We start from the raw sequence: 26,808 nt of genomic DNA on the forward strand, positions 1-26,808 counted from the left end.
GGTATGCTGTGGCAGATGCCCTCTTTAATAATAAAATAAAAGTGTAACATAAAGTTAACACTCTAATTTGGAAGCATATTTTAGTATGGCATTCTTACAAGAAACCGAAACCCCCGATTAAGTCATGATATTTGTGTAGTATGTATATGTATAGGTGTGTGCTCCTGCATGCATAGATATATGTGCATATGTGGGCATGTGCAGGTAGAGGTTGACAGCAGTGTATTCTTCAATGTCTGGCTAACTCAGTTTTTGAGGCCAGATCTCTCATCATGCCTGGAGCTCTTAGGCTAGGCTAATCTGCCTGGCCAGTTAGCTCCTGTCTCTGGCTCCTCTTCTCTGGGCTGATGGGTGTGTGCTGCCATGCTTGGTTGTTATAGAGCTGCTGGGGGTTCCGAACTTGGGTATCCGGCATTTCACCCACTGACCCATTTCCCCAGCCTCCTGTATGAGTCATTTTTCACCAGAGTGAAAATGTGTACCATGAGATTATTGAACAGTGAACATGGAGGGAGGGAGAGACAGGGGGCAGCAGGTCTGCTGATTTATAGAGCCACACACTCTCTTGAGAGCCAGGGGATGCCCCAGGAGGCTGGTGTCAGCAGTCCTGGCTCATGTGTGGGGCTGTCTGGACCCTAAGGTTTAGCAACAGGAGGATCAGGCAGATGCAGAAACAGCAGCAGAGTAACTGCACAGCTGGCCACAGCAGGGCGTGCTTTCAAGGACTGCTGGATCTCTGGCACCTGGCTGTTCTGTACCAGAAGCCATCTTTCCTCATGTGGAGCCTCAAACACAGAATTGAAGTGAGGCACAGAAGATAATATGTGTGCCCCTGAAACCCATTTTCCTGGTTTTCTTCACAATTTCCAAAATCCCAGGAAGACCTAGAAAGCCCTCTATCCAGGAGCTACTCTGCAGGTTACTTCTCTGAATAAGCCTAACTGGACATCCTTTTCCTTAAAACAAAACAAAACAAAACAAAACAACCCAACCCCCCCCCCCCCAAACCCAGCATTCCTTCCCACCACAGGCCCCTTGCACATCCAGTTAATCTCCCATTTCATCTTGCTCACTTCTGCTTCTCCTTAAAGTCCAGGCTTAAGACAGCTTTCTCAGGGAAACTCTCCAGATGCTTGACAGAATTCTGAGCACTCCACTTCTGTTTAGCACTTTCAGTTGCTTCTCCTTGGAGTGGGGCTTCTCTGAGTCACTGGGCCACACCCTCAAGGCCTGGACTGCTTCTCTCTGTGGGACTGAAGTTCCTTATCAGTGAAAGGAGCCTGTGACTTTCTATGAACCCACAGCTGAATTGCTAGAAATTTTAGTTGTATACTATCTTGAACAGGGGAGGTTCCTCTCACCTTGTCCATCCTGGAATTCCTGGCTGTTTAAGCTGCAATCTGGACTGGTTAACATAACTGCCCCAGGCCAGGGTGGCCCCGTCTACAGCAGGTAGTGGCTCCCTGACCTTCCAATTCTAGATGAGTCGGCTCCTCTCTGGCTCTGACATGCAATCTTACACAATGTAGCCTTCACTCTTTTAAACCTTCGTTCCTCTAGTCCTTGAAGTCTCTTGGCTGGTGTATTTGTCATTGTTTCTAGGATGCTAGGGAGAGAAGGCAGACAGCAGAAGGTATAATCTCGTTTACCCCTTCTAATGGATTGCCGTGGACTTGAGCCCCCATTCCAGCCCTCCCCTTAGTTTTAACCTTTTCTTGGATTCTAATGAAAACTCTGGGGTGTGTCTATGTGCGGGCCTTGGAGAACTCAGAAGTATTGCACTTGTGGGTGGCTGGCACTGGGTGAATCTGAGACCGGCCTCCTTCAGATTAGGGTTGCTAGGAGGCTGAGCTGCCTGTTCTAAGCTTGGACTGGCTTCCTTTCTCTTCCCACTTCCCTCTTTCCCCACTTCAGCAGGGCCCAACTCCCACTGAATGCCTCAAAGTTGTGCAAGCCTGGAGCCTCTCAGTGCAGCCCCAGGCCCTCAACACCTAAAGGGAGCTGGGTTGATAGAAACACCCAGGGGCTGCAAAGTCTTTCCCTAGGCTTCTCTTAACCAGTGCTGACTGTACGTCACCACTCCCATCAGCTACCAGGCACGCTCAGTACGTTCAGCCTCTGGCGAAATAGGTGCCCACTTTGTGTTTGTTGAATGAATGAATGAAATAATGAACGAACCACGAAGAACTCCTAGCTCTGCTTCAGCGCTCTCCACCAGGACACACTAGTGAGTACATGTTTGGTGTCTGATTCTGTTCTGATCCTCCACTATTTGTGTTAGGTCCAGGTCCGGAGGGCTGTAAGGACTCTGTGTGTGTGTGTGTGTGTGTGTGTGTGTGTGTGTGTGTGTGTGTGTGTGTGTGTGTAAAGACAGCGCCTCTGCACCATGCAAGGGTGCAGAGTGTTTAGGATGCCGATGCTTGGTGTTCAATGTAGTGTGTGGGGTACATAATAAAGAATGCTGAATGCGGTGCAGAGTAGAGTGTGCAGGGTGAGGGGTGTACGGTGCAGATTAATAGGTACGAGGTGCCTGCTGTTCAGTGAAAAGTAGAGAATGCGAGTTGCGCGGCGCGTGCAGCGTGCAGGACGTCTGTGGGCTCGGGGAAGCGGCCTGGGTCCCTCGAGGGACGCGGCCAGCCCGGCCCAGGGCACGCGCGCCTGGGCGGGCTGCAGCCGGCTGCCGTCCCGCCTCTCGCCGGCGCTCCTGGCCTTTCCCATCCGGCCCGCGACGCTCCGCCCGCCCCGTCCCACATGACACCGCCTCCGCCGCAAACTTTTTCCTCCCCATCCTGTCGCGGCGGGGAAGGAATGGAAGATGGCGGCCTAGGCGCACAGTTTCCTGCCCGAGCAGCGGCGGCGGCAGCGGCAGCGGCGGCTCCAGTGGGCTGCGGCCAGCGCCACCATGACGCGCTGGGTCCCCACCAAACGAGAGGAGAAGTACGGCGTGGGTGAGCAGCGCGCCGCCCCGCGCCCGCCCCGCGCGCAACTTCCCCGCCGCGGTGCCCAGCCTGTTGCCGCGCGGTGCGGAGCCCGGCCCGCCGGGGGCTGGAGCCCGCGTGGGGAACCCGGTGACCTTCCGGGGTCCACCGTGCTCCTTATTCCCGCGCATTCGCTCTGTGTAGTCCCGTGTGTTCCTGAGTGCGCAGGGCTCCCGGGGTCATTGTTTGTGTGCGTTTTGGCTTCTTCGGGAAACTTTTGTTTGGCATCCGGGATTCCGGGTGAACACTTTTCATTGTGCAGCGCACGGATCTGTGAAGTCTCCTTTTCTCGCGTGAGGAGTGGCTGCGCTTCCCGGGCTGGGTCCGTGCCGCCTTTCCCGCCCTGGATGGTGGGGGGGGGCACTCAGGCGCTCCTGTTTCCCGGGGACCCTGGAAACGGACCTCGAGGGCGGGGACCTGGTTTTGCCTTTGTCGCTTCCCGAGGGGGTGGAGGGAGTCGGGTTGCAAGCTTACATTTGACTCAAGACACATTCCAAGGAGCCCGGCTTGCTTCAGTGGCTAGACAGTACTAGAGCCCTGCAGACCCTGTCTTCCCCTCCAGCCAGCCCACATCAAAAATCAGGTCTGTCTAGGCCTCAGGGCTCGCTGGCATTCCAGACCTGACTATTCTGTTTCCAGGCTCCTTCTCTCTTTCCCTAAGGATCCTCTGATGCCCAGCCTCACCTGAGCAGAGACTCTGTCTGACTTGCAAGCAAGCATTTCTCAGGGATTTGCAAGCAAGCATTTAGAGGAGCTTGCCGCCTTCCACCCTAAGGGCTGCCTTGAGGCGTTTTCTCAGCAGCTGTCTGTTCTAGGCACGCCTTCAGCACCTTCTTGCAGGCCTAGCTCTTGTCCCAGCCCGCTAACTTTGGAAGCTTCCTGGAGACTCCAATCTACAAGGCTGTGTCCTTCCTTTGAACTCTAGTTACTTATTTCTGTAGCAAGTAGGGGATGGTGGCCACGGGGGCAGGGCTGGGGAAGCCTAGGGCTCCTACCTCCACTCTAGGCCCACACACTGGGTTGGAGGACTTCCCTCCTTGTGAACACTGGGACTGGCCTCCACCTGCATTTGGCAGACCTTTCTGAGGCCCATGACAGAGCTGGGCTTTCTGGGGGTGGATGGGGTGTGTAAGGAGCTAAGAAGCATATCTTGTACCTCCTGGGGGTCCCATGTGGGGCAAGAAGGGCTGTGAGAGTCCCATCTGTCTAATTTGGGATGAGGATCCTACTTAGGAGGACTTCAGGGTGTGGGAGCGATGAGTGTTTTCTCCTGGGATTGCACAGGACTGTTCAAAAAACAGCTAGAAGACCAGGAGCAAGCAGAAAGCGGCCACAGGACGGTCAGGAGGCAGTGAGGAAGGAGAGGGACCCTTGGGCCTGTAGGGGAGTCTCGGGTAGTGGAGAAAGTTGTTACTTACACTTTACCCTTGCAGCACAGTAATGGGAGCGCTCTGGGTTTGAACCCTGGCAACAGCGGGTTCACATTCATCCCTGTTCTGGTGTAGCTGCCACCATGGCTTGTGATTACTGGATAGGGGAGTCTCTTTCTATGTTTTTTGTTTACTTTTTGAGACAGAGTTTCACTATGTAGCTCTGGTTGTTCTGGCTTCATACAGAGGTCTACTTGTCTCTGCCTCCTGAGTGCTAGGTTTAAAGGCATGCGCCCTCACACCTGGTGGGTCTCCTCCCTGAACCCTCCACCCCGTTTAAGCTGGCAGACTACTTTGTTGACATTTGAGAGAAAGAAGCAGGCAGACCGGAGACCTTAGCAGCTGTGGGAAAGAAGGGTTGTAGATAGGAAAGAAAAGGCTTGGGGGGAGAGGGTTGGTTCAAACTCAGTTTGTAGTGCAGGGGTGGTAGTGTGGGTACATACCCGGAAAATTGGAACTTGGGAGGTCGAGAGGCAAGAAGATCAGAAGTTGAAGCTCATCCTCTTCAGCATAGTAAGTATGAAGCCAGCCTGAGCTACATGGGATCTTGTCTCAAAAAGAAAAAAGTCATATTTTGTAAGCAAAAGGGCAAGAAAACCTGCAGATCTAACAGTGGAAGCCCCATGAATTCCTTTGTTGAATGTGGGGCTTTCATTTCAGAGAGAGAGAGAGGGAGAGAGAGAGAGAGAGAGAGAGAGAGAGAGAGAGGGAGGGATACAGATACAGGTACATACATACATACATACATACATACTTACATACATACATACATACACACACACGCACCGATATCCAGTGCCAGGGTGTGGGGTAGGGTGGTGGAGGCACTTCATTTTGCTATAGTGTCCAGTTCCCCTAGAGACCTGCGTGTTGTCTTCAGTGAACCTTTTGTAGTTCTGTAGTGCGGCTTGACCTGGAGAAGAAGGGGGAACATTCCTATATAGGGTGAGGAGGGTCTCCCTCCAGAGTAGGAAACAAGCAGCCCAGGAGGCTGTGGCTGTCCCAGTTAGGCCACACATCCCCCTGAAAGCACTCTTGGATAGGACTTCTAACATCAAGTCTTTTGCTAATGCATTAATCTCAAAACTTTCAGAAAGTTCTCAAAGGAGAACTAGTACAGTGGTTCTCAACCTTTCTAATGCTGTGACCCTTTAATACAGTTCCTCGTGTTGTGGTGACACCCCTCCCCCAACCATAAAATTATTTTGTTACTGCTTCATAACTGTGATTTTGCTACCGTTAGGAATCGTAATGTAAATATCTGATATGTGGGATATCTGATATGTGATCCCCACCCGGGGCCATGCTCGCAGGTTGAGAACCGTTGTTTCTAGGGGATGGTTTTTCCAGGAAATTCTGGCAAAAGTGTGAAAAGCTGTCTGATGTAGGAGAACGTGGGTGTGTCTCTCTTCACCAGGATGGCATAAGACAGCATCAGAAGGCACCTTGAAGATTAGCGTCCATGTGTCAGAGTAGAGGGAAGTCAAGGGTGGAGGCATAGAGGCACCCTCAGCTCTCTTCGTGTCTTGGGAGGATCTTAGTGGCACAGAGGGCAGATGCTCCCTGGGGAGGATGTAAGTTCTTGTATGCAGGCTGATTGGCCCTTTTTCCCTAAGGGAAAGTTACTAAAGATTCCCCCATATTAACTTCTGCCTTCTCTTTGGTAGCCTTAACAACAGGCCTGTTTCTCTCCTGAGGCTCTGGTGGGTGGACCCTGCTTCCACTCCAGCCGCTTGGCCCGTGAATGAATCACGAGGGAGAAGGAAAATGATCAAACACCATCTCTTTTGGAAACATGAATCACAGCTCACTGTTCAGAGGAGCTTGGAGACTCTTAGAGGCATTGTTTGTAAATGAGCCGCTGCAGTCTTTATTTGTTTATTCCGGAAAATCGAGATGAGACTAAATGGCTGGTGTGTGGCTCTTGCCAGGGCAGGAAATGGGGGTTCCTGCGATTTATTTTGTGGGGTTGCTGCTTCTGAAGGCTGCCAGCTGGCCTTTCCCCCTCTCTTGGGCTTGATGTGGTGGGCTCTGTTTAGGGGATTGGCTTAGTCATGCAGGTGTAAACTTTGATTCAGCAGTCACACCAAGGGCTTGGCTAGATGGCAGGGTCCTGTGTTCTAGAATTAATCCATTTTGATGGCTCCTGTTTGTCACATTCAGCATGGGCTAGAGGGATACCTGGGGACAGTGTGTTCACAGTTGTGGGAGGTGGGCCATAGAGGTGTGCACAACCTAATTTTTACCCTGTGAATTGTGATATGCTAATACAGAAGAGAGGCTTTGCAGTGTGATGGAGCTTATGAAGTTTGGGATGGGGTCACATGGGCCCTGGGAGCTTGGCTGACTGGCCTTGGCAGACGGAGTAGGAAAGAGAGACATGTTGAATGGGAAGCTAGGTTCCACAGCAGAGAAGGACTTGATGAGCAGCTGACAGGATACATGGGGGTTCCCTGGCAGGGACTAGACTGAGGCCCCAGAAAGCTAAGGACTACCAGGCAGTGTGATCTCATAAACTGTATGATTCTGCAAACACCTCAAATGAGCTTCAAAGTAAATTCCTCTTGCAGTCTCCTCCTGGTGGGAGCCCTGTTGGCCAGGCTTCTGTTTTGAGACCCATAGCCACTGGGCCTCAGGTTGCAGAAGTGTGGAGCCATGCACTTGGGTAAGCTTAAGGCCATCTAACCGGGGCAGTTCCTTATAGCTGTAGCAGAAAACCAGAGCCTATGATGTGGACAGCGACCTGGGTCAGGAGTCTGCTGTCTGGTGAGCCCTGTTAGGTGCAGGGAAGATAGTGAGCCCAGCATTCCTCACCCTCCTCATTCAGGTAGAGATCCGCAGGAGGAGGAGAGCATTGGGAAGGTAGACACCTTAAATTATTCTTGGTTCTTGCTCATACTGTGACCCTGAGCCTTGATATTCCCAAGTGCAGAGTGGAGCTGAGCCTGTGTACTTCAGAGTCTTGCAAGGATTCATTGAGGTAATGTGCTCAGAGCTATCATTTTACTTTTAAGAAAACATTATTATGTTTATTAGTGTGAGCATGCATGCAGATGTGCATAGGACAGTTTACAGGAGTTGGTGCTTCCCTTCCACTGTGAGTTCTGGGGATCGAGCTCTGGTCCTCACTCTTACTGCCTTATCTTTTATTCATTGTTAAGGTACAGCTTTAAGAATTGTAATGAGGAAGTTGGGCGTGGTAGCACACACCTTTAATACCAGCACTTGGGAGGCAGAGGCAGGTAATCTCTGTGAGTTTCTGATCAGCCTAGGCTACCTAGTGAGTTCCTGGACAGCTGAAGGTGCATAGTGAGACTCTTGTCATGAAAAAAGCCAAAATGTCAAAGGCAAGGGAGAGAGAGATGGGGAGCGAGGTGGTATAATGCCAAGGGACTTCCTACTTAGATGGAACTCCCATAGTTCCTGGGAAATTGATTTTCTTCAAAAGGTGATTTTACTGTTTTATTTTATTTATTTTATTTTTTTGAGACAGAATCTTACTACATTGCTCAGGCTGGCCTAACTCTATGGCCCAGGCAAATGATTTCTTAAAATCCTTTTTGGTTAGTATGAAACCTGGGGTTTGTTCTTGTTGGCTTGTCTTTGCTTCAAAGATTGGAACATCCAAAGACCCCCTGGGAGGGCAGGGGAGAGAGGGGAGGCAGAGGTCTCTTTCATTACCCAGAGTGGTGAGCAGGCTGCTGCTTTGGGATAAAACATTAAATTGGATCCTAAGTAAGAACACACCCATTTTCATTCACGGGAGTTGCAGAAAAACCGAATTAGGGCACGGATTATATTTCTCTAAATCCGATTTTACTTTGAAACTCAAATGTTTTAAATATATTGTTATGCCATCATTCTAGAGCACTACCTGTCTGAACAGGATTGTGTTAGGGTGTGGGAATAAGTTTCCGGCTGGTTCTGGGTCACTCCTGTGGCTGCAGGCAGTGAGGGCAGGGAGCAGAGTAAGGCTGTGTTCTCTGGGTGGATACAGGGAAACCCAGCAGTTTTTTCAGTAGTACTTGAGCCCTCCCCCTTCCCCCCCACCATTCTTCCGTTCTCCCTCTTTCCTTCCTTCCTTCCTTCCTTCCTTCCTTCCTTCCTTCCTTCCTTCCTCCTCCCTTCCATCTTCCCTCCCCCTTGCCCTTCTGCCCTCTCTCCATTCTTCCTTTCTCTTCCCCCCTCATTAAAGTTGGTATTTTCAAGCAATATGACCACATGCAGGCATAAAAAAAGTGACAACACAAAGGGATCTTTTACTCACTTTTTCAGTTTGCTTCAAGTTTGCTTCGCATCAGACTGGTCGTGCAATCACTGAGCCAGGGTCCAGATGTTCAGTGGCTTCTCAGTCTTTGGTCCACCAGGTTGTTGAGTCTGTCCAGTTCCCTCCTATGGAGTGCTCTTTACGGCTCTGCCACAGGTTTGACTGTTCATCTGCCAAAAGATGAGTTTTGGCTCTTATGGATAAAGCTTCTCTCTCTCTCTCTCTCTCTCTCTCTCTCTCTCTCTCTCTCTCTGTGCGTGTGTGCGTGTGTGTGTTGGGGTGGGAAGGGAGATGCCCAGGAATGCAGTTGCCGAGTCCTATGGTAGATGGATAACGTGTCTATTCTTTTTCTTCTCATTTCGAGAGGGGTGGGGCCAGAGGTCAATGTCAGAATCTTTCTTCATCACTGTCCACTTTATGTTTTGAGCCAGGGTCCCTTACTAGAACCGGAACTCATATTTTGGCTAGGCAGACTGGCTAATGACCTACAGGGATCCCTATGTCCCCCCTCCTCCGTCATTACTCTATTTATGGGTGCACATTACTGTGCCTGGCCTTGGTGTGGGCACTACAGCCCACATGCAGGTGCACATGCTTGTGGTGCAAGCGCTTCACCTGTGAGCCTCCTCTGCAGTGCTGGATATTTAGTCTTTAAAAGAAACTGCCAGCCTCTACCATGCTGGCTTCACAGGTTACCTTTACCAGCGTCGTGTTGCCTCCTTCCTGTCCTTCCTGTCTTTGCTGTGTCTGTTCACTTTACCCAGACTGACTGGGGCATCAGTGTCTCACTGTGGTTGGAGTTTGTGTCTCCCCAGGGTAGCCATTCTCTGATGTCTGGGCATCATGTATGTGTGGAGGCCAGCATGTGGCTGGCTGGTATCGATGGAGGTGCCCCAGGGAGGGACAGCAGGAGCTGAGCCACTGACCTGAGAAGTTGTAAAGGGTGGGGCCCTCAAAACAGCTCAGTGACTAAAGGTGCTTTCTGTTTGAGGATCTGAGTTTGATGCCCAGGACTCCCATGGAGGAAGGAAAGAACTGACTCCTGCAGGTTGCCCTCTGACCTCTGTGGTTACCCTGATACATGTGCCCTTCCCCTAACTAAAATCAAATAAACGTCGACAAAAAGAGAGACAGAATAAAGGTAACGTTTTATTTACCAACAGTGAGGAGAAAATTGTTCATGTTTTCATGGAAGGGTAGTTGTTCTGCCTAAAAGGCCAGCATGGAGGGGGTGGCCCAGTGTGTGTGGCCAACCTGGTAGAATCAGCAATGTTTAACTGAGCTCTGGATCACTCATCCACACCATCACTTTTGCAATTGTTTCAGTGTGCTGAGAAGCTCTTGGGAGAACTTTTGCACTAGTTTGCTTTTCGTTGCGGTGATAAATCACCAGAATCAAAAGCAACTTGGGGAGGAAAGGGTTAGGTTGGTTTACAGGTTACCGCCCATCATCCAGGGAAGCTGAGGTAGGAACAGAGCAGACACTGGCTTTCTCAGCTACTTTTCTTAGATAGCCCAGGCCCACCTACCTAGGGACAGCACTGCCCACAGAGGTCTGGGTCCTTTCACATCAGCCAGCGATCAAGAAAAGTACTCCACAGATGTGTCCACAACCTGACGGATGCAGTTCCTCAAATGACGTTCGTTCCCTCTTCCTAGGCATATGTAGGTTTGTGCCAAGCTGGGAAACCCTAACCAGCAGAGAGAGGAGGTGCACATCAGAGTTGGCTTTTAGCCCTGACAGGTTGCCGGCAAGCACCATCAGCTGCACCCCCCTGCACACAGCTTCCTAATGAGGCCTTGACATCTTCAAGATGAAGGTGCCGTATGTGACTGGGGCAAGCCTCTGAGCCTTTTCCCAGTCTCCTTTGCACCTTTTCCCAAAGTGGGGAGAATGCTAATGCTCAGTAAGGCAGTTTGGAAGCATAATGGTACAGTGACAGAAAATGCTGCTGCAGATTTGCTCTCGCCAATGTGATGGGCAGCCCTTGGGGCTGTCATGAAGACCCATGTGCATGCTGTGTAGATTAGTTTAGTGGGGCTGCTATGACGAAGTGCCAGAGTCTGGGCACTTTGGACAGCAGGTGCTTATTTCATGGTTCTTGAGCTGGAATTCGTAGGTGGGTATATTATGGTGCTTGTTGTTTGTTTTTAAAATCTGAGACCTGTCTGCTTGGCTTGTAGGCAGACTGTCACCTTCACTCCATCTCACTCTGGTGAGTGTGTCCTCACCTCTCGTCCTTTTAAGGAATGACACCAAACCTATTGAATTGGGGCTTTTCCTGAAAACCTCATTTTAGCCCAGTTACCCGATGAATGGTTTCGTCCCCCACCCCACCCCCCAATTCCGTCCTGGGACTCTGTGGTTTTCCGAGTGAGAATGTCACCATAGTTGTGGTGCTCCTTGGGGAAGCTTAGGATGTGTGGCCATGCTGGATGAACTACATGAGGTGGGCTTTGAGAGCAGAGGCTTCTTCCTACTTCCAGTTCGTTTTCTCTCTGCTTTCTGTTTGTGACTGAAGAGGTGAGCTCTCAGCTTGCTTTTCCGCTGTGCCTGCCTGCTGCCATGCCACCCCGCCATTTTCTTTCTTCTTTGAGTTGGCTTGGTCATGTTTTTATCACAGCAGCAGAGAAGAGCATAGTAGGTTTTAAACTGAGGTTGTAACTCCAGCATTCAGACTCAGGGGCTCACAACCCAGCCCTCTGCAGTGTACCTTAAGAGTCAGCTGAATTTCCTTTGTCTTCATGGCCCCTGGGCTTTGTTTTGTTCTTTCCTGTAAGGCTGAAGGTGCCCGGAGGGATGTGACAGATGAAATATCGGGCTCCTGTCCTTGGGTCAGCCTGGATGTCAACAGCAAAGTTCATGCCAGAGCAATGCGCTCGGGCAGTTTTAGACCTGAATATGAACTGTACTTGGTACTGTTGTTTTTCTTAAGCCTAGCTGGGCCTGGGCGCTCACACACCCTCCTCGGCTTCATTTCCCAGTTCTCAAAAGGTGACGGGAGCCAGCTGCACTGTGCTTCCTGAATCCCAGCTCTGCAGTGATGACAGGGGTGGCCTTTGGTGCTAGGACTGCACCTTTGCTACTGTCTGCAGGCTGCTCACTGCCTGACCCCAGGGACTGCCCTAAATGCTGCAGTGGGAGGCTGGCTTCTCTCCCCTAGGCAAACTCATAAGGCTCTCAGTGATCTGGCACCACTGAGTCGTAGGGGAGCTGAAGGGGCAAGGAGGGGACTGGTCTTGGGACAAATGAATGCCTTGAATTTTGTGATAATTTTGAAGCCATGCTGGCTCTGTGCCCACCAAGTAAGTCACCACAGCTGCACACAAGAGGGAATCTGGGTACATACACACTGGCACCCTCTGCCTTCAGCAGGCAGGTGGCTTCTCTCAGACAGGGCAAGCAAGTTAACTTTTCTTCTGGGTGCCTTTGGTGCTTAGCATGTGGTGGATGACATTAAACACTCTGTTTCGGAGGCACAGAGAGCCTTGTTGTGGATTTATTTATTCTTTGGTAGTTGCCTTTCGAGACAAGGTTCTAGTCTGTAGTCGGCTGGCCTAGACTTCACTGAGCAGCCTAGGCTAGCATCAGACTCTCTGAGTAGCTGAAGATGACCTTGAACTTCTGTCCTTAGGCCTACACCTCATGAGTGCTGGGGTAGCAGGTGTACATCTTCACACTTGTTTTTTTTTTTTTTTTTTGTTTGTTTGTTTGTTTTGTTTTGTTTCATCATTGTTTTGTAGTTTTGACAGCCTCTCTCATGAGAGTCTGAGGTGAAGCTGGGTGAGCTGTAGAAAGTATTACTGAGATAGGGTGAGTGGTCACAGTTCTTTCTGTTTTCCCAGGGGACTATAAAAGCAGAGGATATAGGCTCAGCTTGAAGGTGTCACTGTGTCTCCGAAAGTGTCACTCAGCCTCCACCAGGTGCTGCTTAAAGCTGTGATTTGCTATTACCTTGGGAGTGTTGCACACAACTCATGTGGCACTCTGAGTGATTTGTTTAACAGAATCACATTAGATAAGCTTGTAGAGAAATGTAACAGTCATGATTTCCTTTCTGCGTTTGGCTACTTGCTAGCTGTTCTCTCCAACGTTCTGCTATTATGTTGCCTTTTTAAAAAGAGGGTGTCACTATGTAACCCTGGCTAGCCTGGAACTTTATACAGAGACTAGGCTGGCTTTAGCCTCACAAGGATCTCACAAGGATCTCTGTCTGCCTGCTTCTGGCCAGACAGTGCATTCTGCTGGTTTCATACAATTAAAGTTTGCTTCATGTTGGTGTCACACAGTTCTCTACCTACAGCAGCATGAGCCCAGAAGTTGGTAGTCCCGCCCACTCCTGTTGACACCTATTTTTCATTAGCCAGGAAGTGGATTGGAGTGAGCCCTTTAGCATCCCTTTAGCAGATTGTATGTACTTCCCCCCCCCCCCCCACTTTTCTAATTTTTGAAACTTAATGGTAAATAGTTGTTTGCTTTCCCCAGAGACGGGGAGAGATACAGCTGAGAACTGAGGCCATGTTTGTTGTCTGTGGGTTTCAAGATTATTCCAAGATGCTGAGTCCAGGAAGCAAACAGTTAGGCATCTTTTCTGTTTTGACCCTGCAGCTTCCGAGGATGCCCCTAGAGAGAGCACATGTGGACTTCTTTTGGTCTCAGTGCGTAGTGCGCTGGGACTTGTGTGGGAGAGTTGCCCGTTCTTCTAAGTGCCAGCTTTTGTTTTGTTATTTGCTGGAGTCTGTATTCTGAAGTAACTCTTCTGTTTATGATGGAGTGTGTATCAGAAAAGGTGGTCAGAATTCCCTGGGAGAATCCCATAATAGTGTTATGTGAGGCACAGAGCACTATATTGTGGGGAGAACCGTGCTGATGGAAAGAAAATTGTTTTTTCAGTAGCTACCTCTCTCCTCCCCTACCTCCTCCCTTTCTTCTCTCTCGCTTCCTCTCCCTCCTCCTCATACTCCTCTCCATTTTCCTTCCCTCTCCTTACTCTTCTCTTCTTCCTTCTACTTACCTTCTTCCCCTCCCTCCTCTTTTTCTTACTCTCCTCCTCTTTTACCAAATCACCCTCATCCCCATCTTTCTTCCATTTTCACACTTTCCCTTTCTCCCTTCCCCTCTCCTCAATATACTTTTCTGTTTTGTCTCCCCTCTTCCTCCTTCCCGTCTTCCTCTCCTTTTCCCTTTCTTCCTTCCTGTTCATTTTGTTCTCCCTTCACTGCTTCCTTTCTTTCTGATCCTTTCCCCCTCTCCCTTCTCCATTCCCTTCCTCCCCCCTTTCTTTCTTCCTTCTTCCCTTCCTTTCGTTTTTCCTCTCTTCCTTCCTGCCTTCCTCTAATTCTTCCTTCCTCTCCCCTCCCCCACCTCTTCCCTCGCTTACTGTTTGTGTCTCAGTTCTGTTTGGTATTGGTGGTCCAGAGTTGTCCTTCTGGGTCCCACATTCTAGCACAGTCCCCTATCTGAATCCATCAAAGCCACTGTTGTGTCAGAGATTGGGATGTCGTGATGTGGATAGACAGGTGCAAGTAGGTGGCTCATGTATGTTCTAGACCCCACCCTGAATAGTTCTGGATGACACCCAGGAATCTTGTTGAGTATGTAGATACAGTGGCAATAGGGTGTGGACATGTCTGATGTAGGGACCCTGCTCTCTACTTAGGTTGGGGTTCTGTCACTAAATGAATTTTTATTGGGTTCTGGGGCTTTGGGGATTTCTGGGTGATCAATAATGAGCTATGGGTGTTACCTGTTTTTATGGTGGCCCCATGTCCTATTGTCCTTGGTTTGGCACATTTGTACCTGATTCTGCTCAGTCGAGCTTTGTAGGGCTCGTCATGTCTGCCTCCTGACTGTTCCTCTTGCTCTAAGCCAGGCTGTGGGGAGAGATGTGCGGGAAGGTTGAGGACCCATTGCGAATGACTCTGAGTCCCCAGACGCTGAGGGGAGGACGGACTGAGGAGGGGACTGGAGACAGGATGGGAGCCAGCAGGTGTGTCTCCCTGGTCTCTTGGAGCTTCTTTTCCTTTCCCGGAATCCCCACAGGCAGAGTGTTGGGGATGGAGCTCTGCGGCTGGGGCATAGTCTTCACAGCTTGGGCCAGCAGCTAGCTGCCTCCATCTGAGGAGGAGAGACACAGCTCTGCCTGGACCATGCACACAGGGAGCTTATGCGGCCTGCAAGATGGAACAAAGAAGAAACCTCTTTTCTCCACTCTTTAAGGGTGTCCCCTCAGCCTCCATGGTTCTCAGGTTGTATACCCCTTTTGCTGAGCATGGGTGATGGAACCTTCTACCTCAGGGAAACCCTCTGGGATCACAGAAACTAACTCAGGCCAAGCAGGGCGCTCAGCCTCTGCACTTCTCACTTCCTGGGCTGGGCCAGCCTTTGTCCCAAGAGCCATCCTGTACCTTGAAGGCTGCTCTACAGTATTTCCCCGGGAATCTAGTATCACTTTCTGTCTCTGGGTCAGACACTGCCAAGTGTTTCCTGGGGGAAGATGGCCAAGCTCTGACTTGTTCACTGCTGCTCCTTCTATTGCTGCTGCTGCTGCCCCTGCTGCCCCTCCTGCCCCTCTTGCTGCTGCTGCTCCTTTTGGTCCTCCTGCTGCCCCTGGTTCTCCTGCTGCTCCTCCTGCTGCCCCTGCTGCTGCTGCTGTTCCTCCTGCTGCTCCTGCTGCCCCTGCTGCTCCTGGTGCTCTTCCTGCTGCTCTTCCTGCTGCTGCTGCTTCTCTTGCTTCTGCTGCTCCTCCTGCTCCTCCTGTTAACCTTGCTGTTCCTGCTGCTCCTGCTGCTCTCTCTGGCAGGAAAGTGTCTTCTCTGTGCCACCAACCTTGCACTGTGTTCTAGTTATTTTTTCTGTCATTGCAATGAACACCAAGACCAAAATCGACTTGGAGAGGGAAAGGTTTATCTCATCTTACACTCAGAGTTCATTATCGAGGGAAGTCAGGGCAGGAATTCAAGGCAGGAAGAATGCTGGGGGCAAGGACTGAAGCAGAGCTGGTGAAGGAGTGCAGCTTATTGGCTTGCTCGTCTGCCTTTCCTGATAGCTCAGGCCCACCTTTTTAGGGTTGGCAGTGTCCACAGTGGCCTGGGACCTCCATCAAATGAGCTATCAAGAAAATTCTCCACAGATATGTCCACGTCTTATATGCTGCTACCATCCCCGTTCCTTCATATATGCAGCTGCCCTGCTGTGTTCACAGGATTAAGTTTCATCCATGGCTGTGGGCTCTTACACCCTTTCCTGCCCCAACCATCCCAAAGCTCTGGTAGAGGAGGCGTGTGTGTGTGTGTGTGTGTGTGTGTGTGTGTGTGTATAGAGTATATATATACCCTTTAGGGCTGAATATTTTGCAGTCTCCTATTACTGCACTGTGGCTAGTGGCTAGCTATAGGTCTCTGTTAGTCATCTGCTGCAGGTAGAAGCTTCTTCTTTGAAAAGATTTATTTTTATTATTTTTAATTATATGTATATGTATGTAAGTGTGGGCGGTGTGGGGTAGGGTGGGGGTGGTATATGTGTTCAGGTGCCCCTGGAAGGTCAAGGGCATGGGAGTCCTCTGGAGTGGAACCATAGGCTGAGAACTGAACCCAGGTCTTCTGCAAGAGCAATATGTGCACTTAATTGCTGACCCATTTCTCCAGCCCCTAGATTTTTGTCTTTAAATTGCATTTATTTTTGTGCATGCATGTGTATGTGTGCCACTGTGTGTTATATGGAGTTTTGGGGACAACTTGTGGTAATTGCTTCTTTCCTTCTACCGTGTGGGTGCTGGGGAACAAACTCAGGTCTTGGTAACATTGCCTGAGCTATCCCACCTGTCCAGCCTTTCTGGCTGTTAGATCTCTGATGATGAGGTGGGGACCAACCAGCCAGGCCTGCATTTCCTGTACCCAAGCCACACACTGGAGACCTGTCTCAGACAAGCATGCTCAGTTTGTTTCCTTTTGGAGACAGGATCTCATTGTGTAGCTCTGACTGTCCTGGAATTCACTGTATAGACCAGGCTGGCCTTGAACTCATAGAGATCTGTTTGTTTCTACGTCCTGATTAAAGGTGTGTACCCCCATGCCAGGGAGTTTTATTTGTAGAAATAAAAGCACTTTCCAAGCCCCTTTTTTATTTTTCTGAAATAATAACTTATTTTCTTTAACATAATTGACTTTACCAGGGGCAAATAATGATTTAGCAGGAGGAAAATGTGATTATTTTTCTTCCAAATTGCCTCACTTCTATTAACTTAGTCCGATTTATTTCAAGCCCTTTTTGTCTTGTGTGTTTGGCTGCCCATTTCTCAAAAGTGAGAGCGCGTGTTGTGTTGTTTAGCCCTCATACCAGGCCACTGCAAACCCTTGGGTAGTTCTTGGTGGGGTGTTGCTTTGAGGACTAAGCTCATGAGGCTACCGGGATGGAGGACCTGGGGTGGAGCAATTTCAGGGACTCCCTCTCACAGGAGGGAGGAAGCTTGGTCTGTGAGCCTCAACATGACTTCTGGTGTTTTAGCCACAGGCTCAGTGACCAGATCCCTGGCCCCGAGGGGCCTAATGTCCTGTGACCTGATAAGCCACAGTGCATTTTGCCAGGCTTCCTTCGCTGTCTAGACATGCTCTTTGTTTTCACCTGTCTTGGTTTTCCAGGCTCACTCCTGTCTTCCTATGCAGCTTGTGAAGCGAGGCCTCTCTATGCTCTCTGCAGTACCACAATGCACTTCTCCTCCAATCCCTGTGTCCCCCACTACAGCCAAAGTTGTGTAGATCTTTTCTTCAGTTCCCAGCATGTGATGTGGTCCATGTGTATAGGTGAAGAGAGGTTTTTATCTCAACAGCCCTGTGTTTGGAGTCACGCGCATGTGTGTGTGTGTGTGTGTGTGTGTGTGTGTGTGTGTGTGTGTGTGTGTCTGTGTGTGTCTGTGTGTGTCTGTGTGTGTGTGTGTGTGTGTGTGTGTGTGTGTATTACATGACTTGTGTTACTGTTCCAGGCTAGTGCTGGGACCCACAGAGTGTCCTAGTAGATGTCTGAGGCAGTGACCTTAAAGATCTCTTCTCTCTCCTGTGTCCCAGCTGTTTGAATGAGTGGACATACGGGGTGAGCCTTATTTTTATAGTTCAGATATTCTCTTGGTAAATTGGAGTCATCACTTGCATTTTTGGGGATTTTTATGGGCTTAGAATTCTCCCCCTGTTGCTTGAAACAAGGCTATTTTTCAAGTCTCCTTTGCAGATAAAAGAGTTCTCCCTCCAGTAATGACTAGAAGGAAGGTGAATGAATGTATGAGTGGGTGCCAGTTGAGCCCTGGCTCTAGCTCCAGTTTGGCTCAAGCATGTCTCTGGTCTCGGATGATCTGTCAGTGAAGGTTCTGCCTCTGGCTTTTCCTGCCCCCAAATGTGATAAAAAGACAGGTGTCAAAGGAGAGAACTGATGCCAAATTATTTTGTAGATGCCAAATATTAAACAGCTACAAGGGACAGTTAGCATCCTCTGTTCACACCGAGATGGGCTGCCTTTCTTGGCCAGTTCGTTTGGTAAGTTTGCTAGACTTTGCATACCAAGAGACACGATCCAGGGTGGTTGGGGCACAAATGCAGTCATGACAAATGATACTGCCAGAAAGTGTTAGATCTATAAAAACAGTTTGTTAGTTACTCAAAATATCACGTATAGAAGCACTGTAGGAACTAAACCCTCCCCCAAACCCCATGGGTATGTTTCCTATAGAAATAATGACAGCTTAAAAGATACATGCAAATGTTGAGAGTGGTACTGCCCCCAATACTCAGACGTGAACATGAATAAGTGTCCACTTTTGATGAGTGGATAAAACATTGAAATATTACTGACTCATAAAAAGGAGTGAGGCACCCATTCAGGGTACAATGTGGATGAACTTTGCAAACGTTAATGCTAAGAGACCATAGCTAGTCACTGAAGGACATATTTCACAGGACTCTGCTGATATGTGTTATCTACACCAGGCAAATCCATAGACAAACAGATTAGTGGTTGCCTGGGGATAGAGGAGGGGAAGTGATTACTTAACAGTCCTTTTTCCTCTTACAGGGATGAAAATATTTTAGAAGAAGGTGGAAGTGAGGGAGGCTCACAGTATTGTGAACTTCTGATTAGTAATCGCTATTAATCTCCTCGGTGAGAAAATGAAGACTAGTCATAGCTTCTGGGTCCTATTTAGCCCATGGACATCACATTGCTCACACCTGCTGATGGTCTTAGGGCCTTTGTGAGTGGGTGTGTGTCTGTGTGTGCATGTATGCACACATGGGTGCAAGTAGAGGCTGACACTAGTGTCTTCCTTGATCACTCTCCATTACATTTTTCTAGACAGAGTCTTTTACTGAACCTAGAGCTCACACTGATTTGCAAGGCTGGCTGGCCAGCAAGTACTTCAGGTCTGCCTGTCTCTCTCTATTCCCCAGTGCTGTGGTTATAGATGTTTAACACCGATCACATCTGGCTTTTTCTTTATATCGATGGCAGGAATCTCAACTCAGGACCTCACGCTTGTGTGACGTTAACATTACCCATTAAATCACCTCTCTAGTACTCAGAATCTTAATTTTTGAACAATTCCCATTTTTTGTAATACTATTTTGTCCTAGTTATGAAATGAATATAAACAATATAGAAAGCATAAAGGCATTAAAACCAAAATCTCAGGAGTCCCTATTTAGCTGTAATCTGCATTCTGAGTATATTGCTGTCTCTATGGACCAAAACCTGTTTGCCTGTGAGGTGTTGAGGGAGCAGGTCCTATCTTAGTTTCTTTTCCATTTCTGTGATAAAATACTCTGACAAAAGCAGTTTATGGGAGAAAGGGTTATTTAGTTCACAGTTCAAGGATCCAGTCATGGTGGAAAAGTCAAGAGGAGCTCGAAGCAGTTGATTTGCAACATGTCTACAATCAGGAAGCAGAGAGAGATGAGTGCTGCTGCTGCTCAGCTTCCTATTTCCTTTTAATATACTCAGCCTAGGGAATGCTGCCACCCACAGTAGGCAGGTCCTCCCTTTCCAGTAAAGGCAATCAGAATAACTCTGACAGGCAAGTCCAGAGGCCTATCTCTCAGATGACTCTAGATTTTGTCCACTGATAACCACAGTGCCTGTGGTGGTTTGTATATGCTTGGCCATGGCGTGTCACTATTAGGAGATATGGCCTTGTTGGAGGAAATGTATCACTTTGGGTGTGAGTTTTAAGACCCTCATTCTAGAACTCTCAGCTCCTCCTGCACCATGCCTGCCTGGACGCTGCCATGTTCCCACCTTGATGATAAAATGGATTGAAACTCTGAACCTATAAGCCAGCCCTGACTAAATGTTGTCTTTATAAGGATTGCCTCAGTCATGGTGTCTCCTCACAGCAGTAAAACCCTAACTAAGACAGTGCCTCTATTGGTGACTTAAGTTGTCTTTCTTCTTCCATGCGAGGACTTAATACAGAGAGGATGTCTGAACAGGCATAGGCCTTCGTCACATAGCAAATATGCTGATGCTTTCATCCTGGACTTCCAGCTTCCAGAACTATGAAGCATTTGTGTTACTGACTGATAGAGCAACCAGAACGGGCCACCACACCATGCCATGTGTAAGAATAAGCAGGTGGAAAAGTGTGGGACGTAAAGCCATGGCAGGAAGTTTGGTAAGGTAGAGCAGGTCGAGACCCAGAGACTCGGTGGGCACACACCTGAGGCTTAGATGACTCCTAGTTCCCTGCCAGACCCCTGACTTGGAACACATGCCTTGCTTCTCACATAAAAGAGACATGTTCCCAGGTCACATAGGCTCAAGACAGAGCTCTCCATGCTAATGAGGTACCTAGAGGCCCAGAGGGCTTAGCCAATAAACTTGCCTTCCCAGACATTCTACCTGCAAAAGGTATTTAATCTCAGACCCACCCTGAGAAGTTGGGTATGGTTTCATGCATCCATTTTCCACCATGACAATAAACTGTTTAGAACCATGAACTATCTCTTTGTTAAGATCCACTGTGAGAAGCCTGGGGAAGGCCTTCGTCTACAGAGCCTCAGCTTTATTCTGAGGTAGAAGGCCTCTCTGGGCTCCCAGTTACAACTGCCATGAAGTCTGCTTCTGTCAAGCTAAGGACAATCTCCCGCTGGGACAAGCCAGGGCTCCCCTTTCCCCTTGGCCCCAGGCTAAATGTTGTCTCCAGCTCGTGGGCCCCGATTCCATTCTCTGCTCTTCCGTGACTCCCAGTGTCATCTGTATGTCCAAGAGTGAGAAACCCATAGGTCTAGGGACCCCCAACCAGCTCCTACCTTCCAGTATCTCCAACTGCTTTCCCACTCCTGGAAGCTGTGCTTCAGTACCTCCCTGAAGCCCAACACTGCCCCTGTGGAGTTGGGTAGGCTCAGTCAAACTCCCTGAGTTCTGCTTCCCTCAAGTGGCCATGCCCTGTGGCAAGGTGCCCTATAGCAGGGCGGGTGTGAGCTTACCAAAAGGCAGGAGGATCTCCAGTTCTTTCAGCCAGCAGGCAGCTTGCTTATCCATCTGCCTATGGGCACGGAGGGATGGGAGGTAGAACTGAGCTGGGCTGTCCCTGGAAACCTCTGTTTAGAGCTGTAGGTAAGGCAAGAGACCCTTGCAGTGCTCGAGTTTGGGCTGGGGTAGTACAAGTTGGGTGGAAGGTTTTTAAAAGTTAGGGAACAAATAGAAACCCAGTTCTTGAGGGTCTCCACCTCTTCACCCCTGTTGCTCTAAGTGAACTAAAGGAAAAGTCTCTATCGGAAGTTTTTGTCTGACTGGCATTTGCCTGTGGGGACCAGATGTGGTCAAGGACTCTTGGACATTTGTCTGTATGGCGACTCTCTTTGATTTCTGTGATTTATAGGCAGGAATGTCAAGGTGGGATTAACATGGAATGAGCCTTCAGAATGAGAAATCACAGTCCCTGGAAATGAAGGATTGTGTGAATGTATTTCTAAAGGACAGAGGCTGAGTGATCGTGGCTCACACGGTACAGCACCAGGACTCGTGTGGTTGAGCACCACAGTGTCATTTGTGAAATGGGCGCTTGTTTGTGAAGACGGCCAGCGACTTTGTGATTTGCTTTTAGGTCTATCTACATTTTATTTTATATTTTTACCAGTTTGTAACAATTTTACTGAAGCCTGAGGAGACAGCTCAGTACACAAAAGTGCTTGTTGTAAGTACAAGAGGATGTGCGTTCACATCCTAAGCATCTACATAAAAACTGACCAGGACCATGAATGCCTTTAACTGTGGCATTGTGGTAGAGGGCTGGTAGAGACAGACATGTGGAGCTTGGTGGTCACTACCCTGTCTGTTCAGTGAGAAACGCTTCAAATGAAAGAAAAAAGAGTGGACAGCAATACAGGCAGAAGTCTTCTGACTTCTATGTTACATGTATATCACACACACACACACACACACACACACACACACACACACACACACACAACTTTTCACTGGGCTTTTTATCACTAATCTCATAGGATCCATCTTGGTTTGGAAGTGTATCATTACCTGCACCTCCCACTACTGTGGAATAGCAGAGTTGAGACTTGTTTCCTGTTTTTATTAACATTTCTGGTTTTATACAGCCTGCATATGAGCCAGTAGGACTAATTTGCTACAGGCTTGTTCCAAAATGCTGTTATTTTCAGACACACTCATGGGGATAAATGGATACACACACACACACACACACACACACACACACACACACACACACAAGAAGTTCGACTCAGGTAGTCCCAGGCCTACTTCTCCTTGCTATTTCCTTCCACCCTGGGCATTCTGGGTACATTTCTAAACATTCAAATTTGCAGAATTGCTGTCTCCTCCTTTACCTGATATTTATTTATCTTTGATCAATTGAAGTCTGAAAATGGCAAGTGGAAAATTCCAGAGACAAGTGATTCATGTTTTAAATAATTGAGTGCCATCTATTGCTGTAATTGTTCTGTTATTGTTCTGTTATCAGTTACTGTTACTGATCTCTTCCTGGGCTGGCTTTGTAATTGAACCTTGATTGTAAAATTTGCGTGTGTGTGTGTGTGTGTGTGTGTGTGTGTGTGTGTGTGTGCAGGAGACAAACTCTACATGTGTAGCTTGGTACTCTCTTCCTTCTGGCATCCACTGGGTCACAGCACACATGCCCGTTGATGAGTGGGAACTGCTGTGCATGTGTGTGTAGGAGAGTGGGTGCCCCTGGAAAGGGGGTATCAGGCCAGAGTGTACCTGGCACCCAGTTGATGCCACAGCATCAGAGGGTTTTCCTCCAATACATGAGAGGTTAAGAGTGGCTGCTGTTCTTCTTAAAAAATTATTAATACAGTTTATTATTTTATGTGCATATGAGGGGTATGAGGTACTTGCCACATTATGCATGTAGAGGTCAAAGGGCAGCTTGCATCTAGTGTTCTTTCCACCCTGTGGGTTCTGGGAGGATCAAACTCTGGTCACCAGGCTTGGAAGTCGATGATTCGACCTGCCGAGGTAGCTTGCGGGCCCTGAACTCTTTTATTGAGAGGAAGGGAAGTTAGGAAATACCCAGATTGCCCAGGTCATGTGACTGTTTATTGTGAGGTGAAATTTTCTTGCCTGTGCAGTACTGAGTGAGCTGAGGATTCCCTGCCTGTGGACAGTAAAGGAGAACCAAGGAATAATGGGTGGCCACAGGCAGCTGATTGACCATGCCCAAGCATGGTCATAATACCACGCCATCTGGGCATCCACAGAGAGTCTATTACTGGGAAGAATGGCCCTGGTGATTTTATTTAATATTTTATTTTTGTGTATGTGTGTGAGCACATATGTGTAGTATATGTGCACCTATGTGTACAATTGTATGCACATAGATACCAGAGGAGAGTGTCAGGTGTCTTGCTCTAGCACTCTCTGCTTTATTCCTTGAGACAGGGTCTCTCACTGAAACTGGGGCTAGGCTGTCAGCAAGCCCAGTCTCTGCTACACATAGCACAGGGGTTACAGGTGTATATGGCCATGCCTAGCTTTTTGCATAGGTAGGTGCTAGCATTTCAAACTCAGGTCCTCATGATTGTGTAGCAAGCACTCTTATTTACTGAACTGGGCTCTGGTGAACATGCAAGAGCTGTGGTGGACCCCTGCAAGCCAGGACATTGCCAGTGCTGATTTGGAGTCTGAAAGAATGAGGTCAGTGTAGGTGGCCGAGAGGTGACCAGGGGTGTAGGATCTTGTGGTTGACTGGAATAGGGGCAGGGGAATGCCCTTGATGGGCTCATCTTATGGTGTGGTGAACTGTAGGTTCAGTGTGATATAGGTCCCAGTGTGATAGCTGGAACCAGGGGAGGTTGGACTTTGAAACAGTAAGAAAGTTCTACAAGCTGCATCCTTTGTGGCTCTTGGCTAAGTTCGAAGCACTGGTTGTCTGACTTTGTCCTGGCCAGGTTAGCTTTGCATGCTCCCATTAGAATGTGTGTGAGCAGAGGTAGACAGCCCTTGCCTTCTCTGCTGTGAGAGGACTGACAGGAACTCAGCACACATCAACTCTGCTTGTCACTTGCTAACCACCTGCACATCGAATGCCACCTTTGAATAAAGAAGCCTAGGAGCTGTCCCCCCATGACAGAGCCATCTAAGGTTTCTTCTGTTAAACAAACAAACAAACCAACAACCGCCCCCACCACACAAAGCCCCAAGAATACTAGAGAGCTGTTGAGTAGAATCATCAGATTTCCATCCAAATTACATGATTTTTTTTCTCATTCTAAAACTACTTATGTGCTCTAGTCTGAATTGAGATTTCTAGGAAAAGTAGACAAAAGGAAAAAGATTGAACCTTAAAAACCATTTTCTTATCATCATTTGCATATATTTGCATTTCAACTTGAGGGAAAATATAGCTACTTAATGCCTGGGTCCCACGGCTGTATCATTTCATAAATATTATGTGATGGAAGTGTATATTACAGATTAAAGTGTGACCCTCAATTTCTTCCAAAGGGTTAAGGTCCTAACTGAGTATTCCAGATTATGACCTGGTCTGGCATGGGATCATTATTGTGAGTTAGCATTGAGGTTATCCTGGAGTAGGTGGACATTTCAGCCAATGGCACTGTGTCCTAGTGTGAGGGTCAACATATGCACTGGTGACCAGAAAGAAGAGTAGAGTTTTGCTGTCAAAGCCCAGAGAGGATGAGGAAGATCTATGGAACATCCAGAACTACCAGGAGCTAGAAAGCTAGAAGAAGGAATTCTTGTTAAGACTTGGATCACAGCCATGCTGACCCCTGCTCCAAAGCCATGTAGGAAAACATTTCTGTTATAAATGCCTTTGTTTGTGGTGCTTAGTTATAGAGCTGCAGAGAGCTGGTGCAAAGGTACAGTCAGGACACAGAAAAACTTGGCCATTTGGAAGGAGAGACTCATGAAGGAATAAGACAAGAACCCAGTGTGGTGCTTTGAATGAAAGTGCTCCCATAGGCTCGTCATACTTATTGATGATTGGTCCAGTTGATGGAACTATTTGGGAAGGGTCAGGAGGTGCGGCCTTGCTGGAAGAGATGTGTCACTGGGGCTAGGCTTTGAGGTTTTTAAAGCTCTAGCTATTTCCAATTAGCTCTCTCTGCCTTGTGGTTGTGTCTTGAGATTCAGGTTCTCATCTACTTCTCTAGTGCCATGCCTGCCCGTCCCCTGCCATGCTGCCTGCCTCAATGCTCATGGAGCATTTTTTTGCATCTGTGAGTCATAATGAAATGCTTTCTCTTATGCCTTAGTCATGGTGTTTTGTCACAGCAATAGAAAGGTAGCTAAGATACCCTGTGAAGACATTCATCAGATGCAGGATAAAACCAGAGTCAGAGAAAGGACACAGAGCCTCCAGAGAGGAGGAGTGGTGTCTGATGGGATTGGGATTTCCTTGGCGCCATACTCTGGCCTTTTGTGGTTGGTTGCTGTGTTCTGGGCTGTGGTGGGCTCTGCTCCCCAGGCCTCATGCAGGTGGGCTTGTATACTTCTTCATCTTGTCTCGTCTTATCATCTCATCACCTGTCTCCAACTGATGAGTAAACAGGCATAGAGGAGTTAACACTCAGGTTGTCTTAGTTTCCTTGACTGCCATCTTGACATAGGCAAAGCTTACCTGAGGAGAGTGGGGGTCTCAATAGAAGATTTGCCAAGATCAGATTGGCTTGTGGGTATGTCTGTGGGGGGATTGCCTTGATTATTAATTGATGTAGGAGGGCCCAACCCAAAGTGTAGGGCACCCTCTTTAGGCAGGCAGTCTTGTGCTGTATAGAAAGCTAGTTAAGCATGAGCCTCATAGCAAGCTGGCTGGCAAAGTTCCTCAGTGCTTTCTGCCTGAAGTTTCTGCTTGAGTTCCTGCTCTGACTTCCCTCAGTGGTGGGCTATGACCTGGAAATGTAAGCCAAATTCTTTTCCTCCCTTTAGCTGCTTTTGTTCAGAGTGTTTCATCACAGCGACAGGAAGGGAACAAGAACACTGTCTATTTGAATCATGTTTTTAGAAGAGAGAGGTTAGGGCGTTGATGTCGTCTCCTCTGTTCTGTGATAATGTAAGCAGATTCCAGGGCCAGCCTCCAGTGTTCTTCACTGTGGGTTTGAGGAGAGTTCTAGGTGAATGGGAGATAACTAGCCACTGTCTCTCCAAGGTGCAGGCTTGTAGATATTCTGGCATAGGTAACTGGTAGAGGACTGGATGATCTGTTTCTTGTTACCAGAGCACACTTTGAGTTCTTTTCTTTATTTTCTCTTTTAGACTTACTTAAGTAAGACATTTGTTTATTTAATTTTGTGTATCTGTGTGTGCCTGAGTGTATGTAAAGAGGGTTGTGCACTACCATGTGGATGTTGGGAACAGAACCTCTGTCTTCTTCAAGAGCAGTAAGTGCTCTTATCCATTGAGCCATCTCTCCAGTACCTAGATTTATTTGTTTCACTATTTCATGTTTATGGATATTTTGCCTACATGTATGTACATACACCACTTAGGTGCCTAGTGCCTGCAGAGGTCAGAAGAGGGTACTGGATCTCTTGGGACTGGAGTTAAAGAGGGCTATGCGTCATCATGGATGTTGGAAATGGAACCTGGCTCTCTATGAGAGCTACAAGCTCTTAAGCACTGAGCTATCGCTCC

General features: G+C 48.4%; 1 protein-coding gene across 2 annotated transcripts in view; it reads left to right on the forward strand.

The window, feature by feature from the left end:
* The first annotated feature begins 2,760 nt into the window (after positions 1–2,760).
* Dock1 (dedicator of cyto-kinesis 1) overlaps positions 2,761–26,808 on the forward strand; it is a 516,616-nt gene continuing 492,568 nt past the window's right edge. The window contains exon 1 of one of the 2 annotated variants that reach the window (XM_063263800.1): positions 2,761–2,948. In XM_063263800.1, coding sequence (XP_063119870.1) covers positions 2,903–2,948 — 46 coding nt within the window. In that variant the 5' untranslated portion in view covers positions 2,761–2,902. The remainder of the gene's footprint in view (positions 2,949–26,808) is intronic. The other variant, NM_001143858.1, reaches the window with a different exon arrangement.

This window comes from Rattus norvegicus, chromosome 1, assembly GCF_036323735.1.
Source record: "Rattus norvegicus strain BN/NHsdMcwi chromosome 1, GRCr8, whole genome shotgun sequence".
In the NCBI taxonomy this organism is placed as follows: Eukaryota; Metazoa; Chordata; class Mammalia; order Rodentia; family Muridae; genus Rattus; species Rattus norvegicus.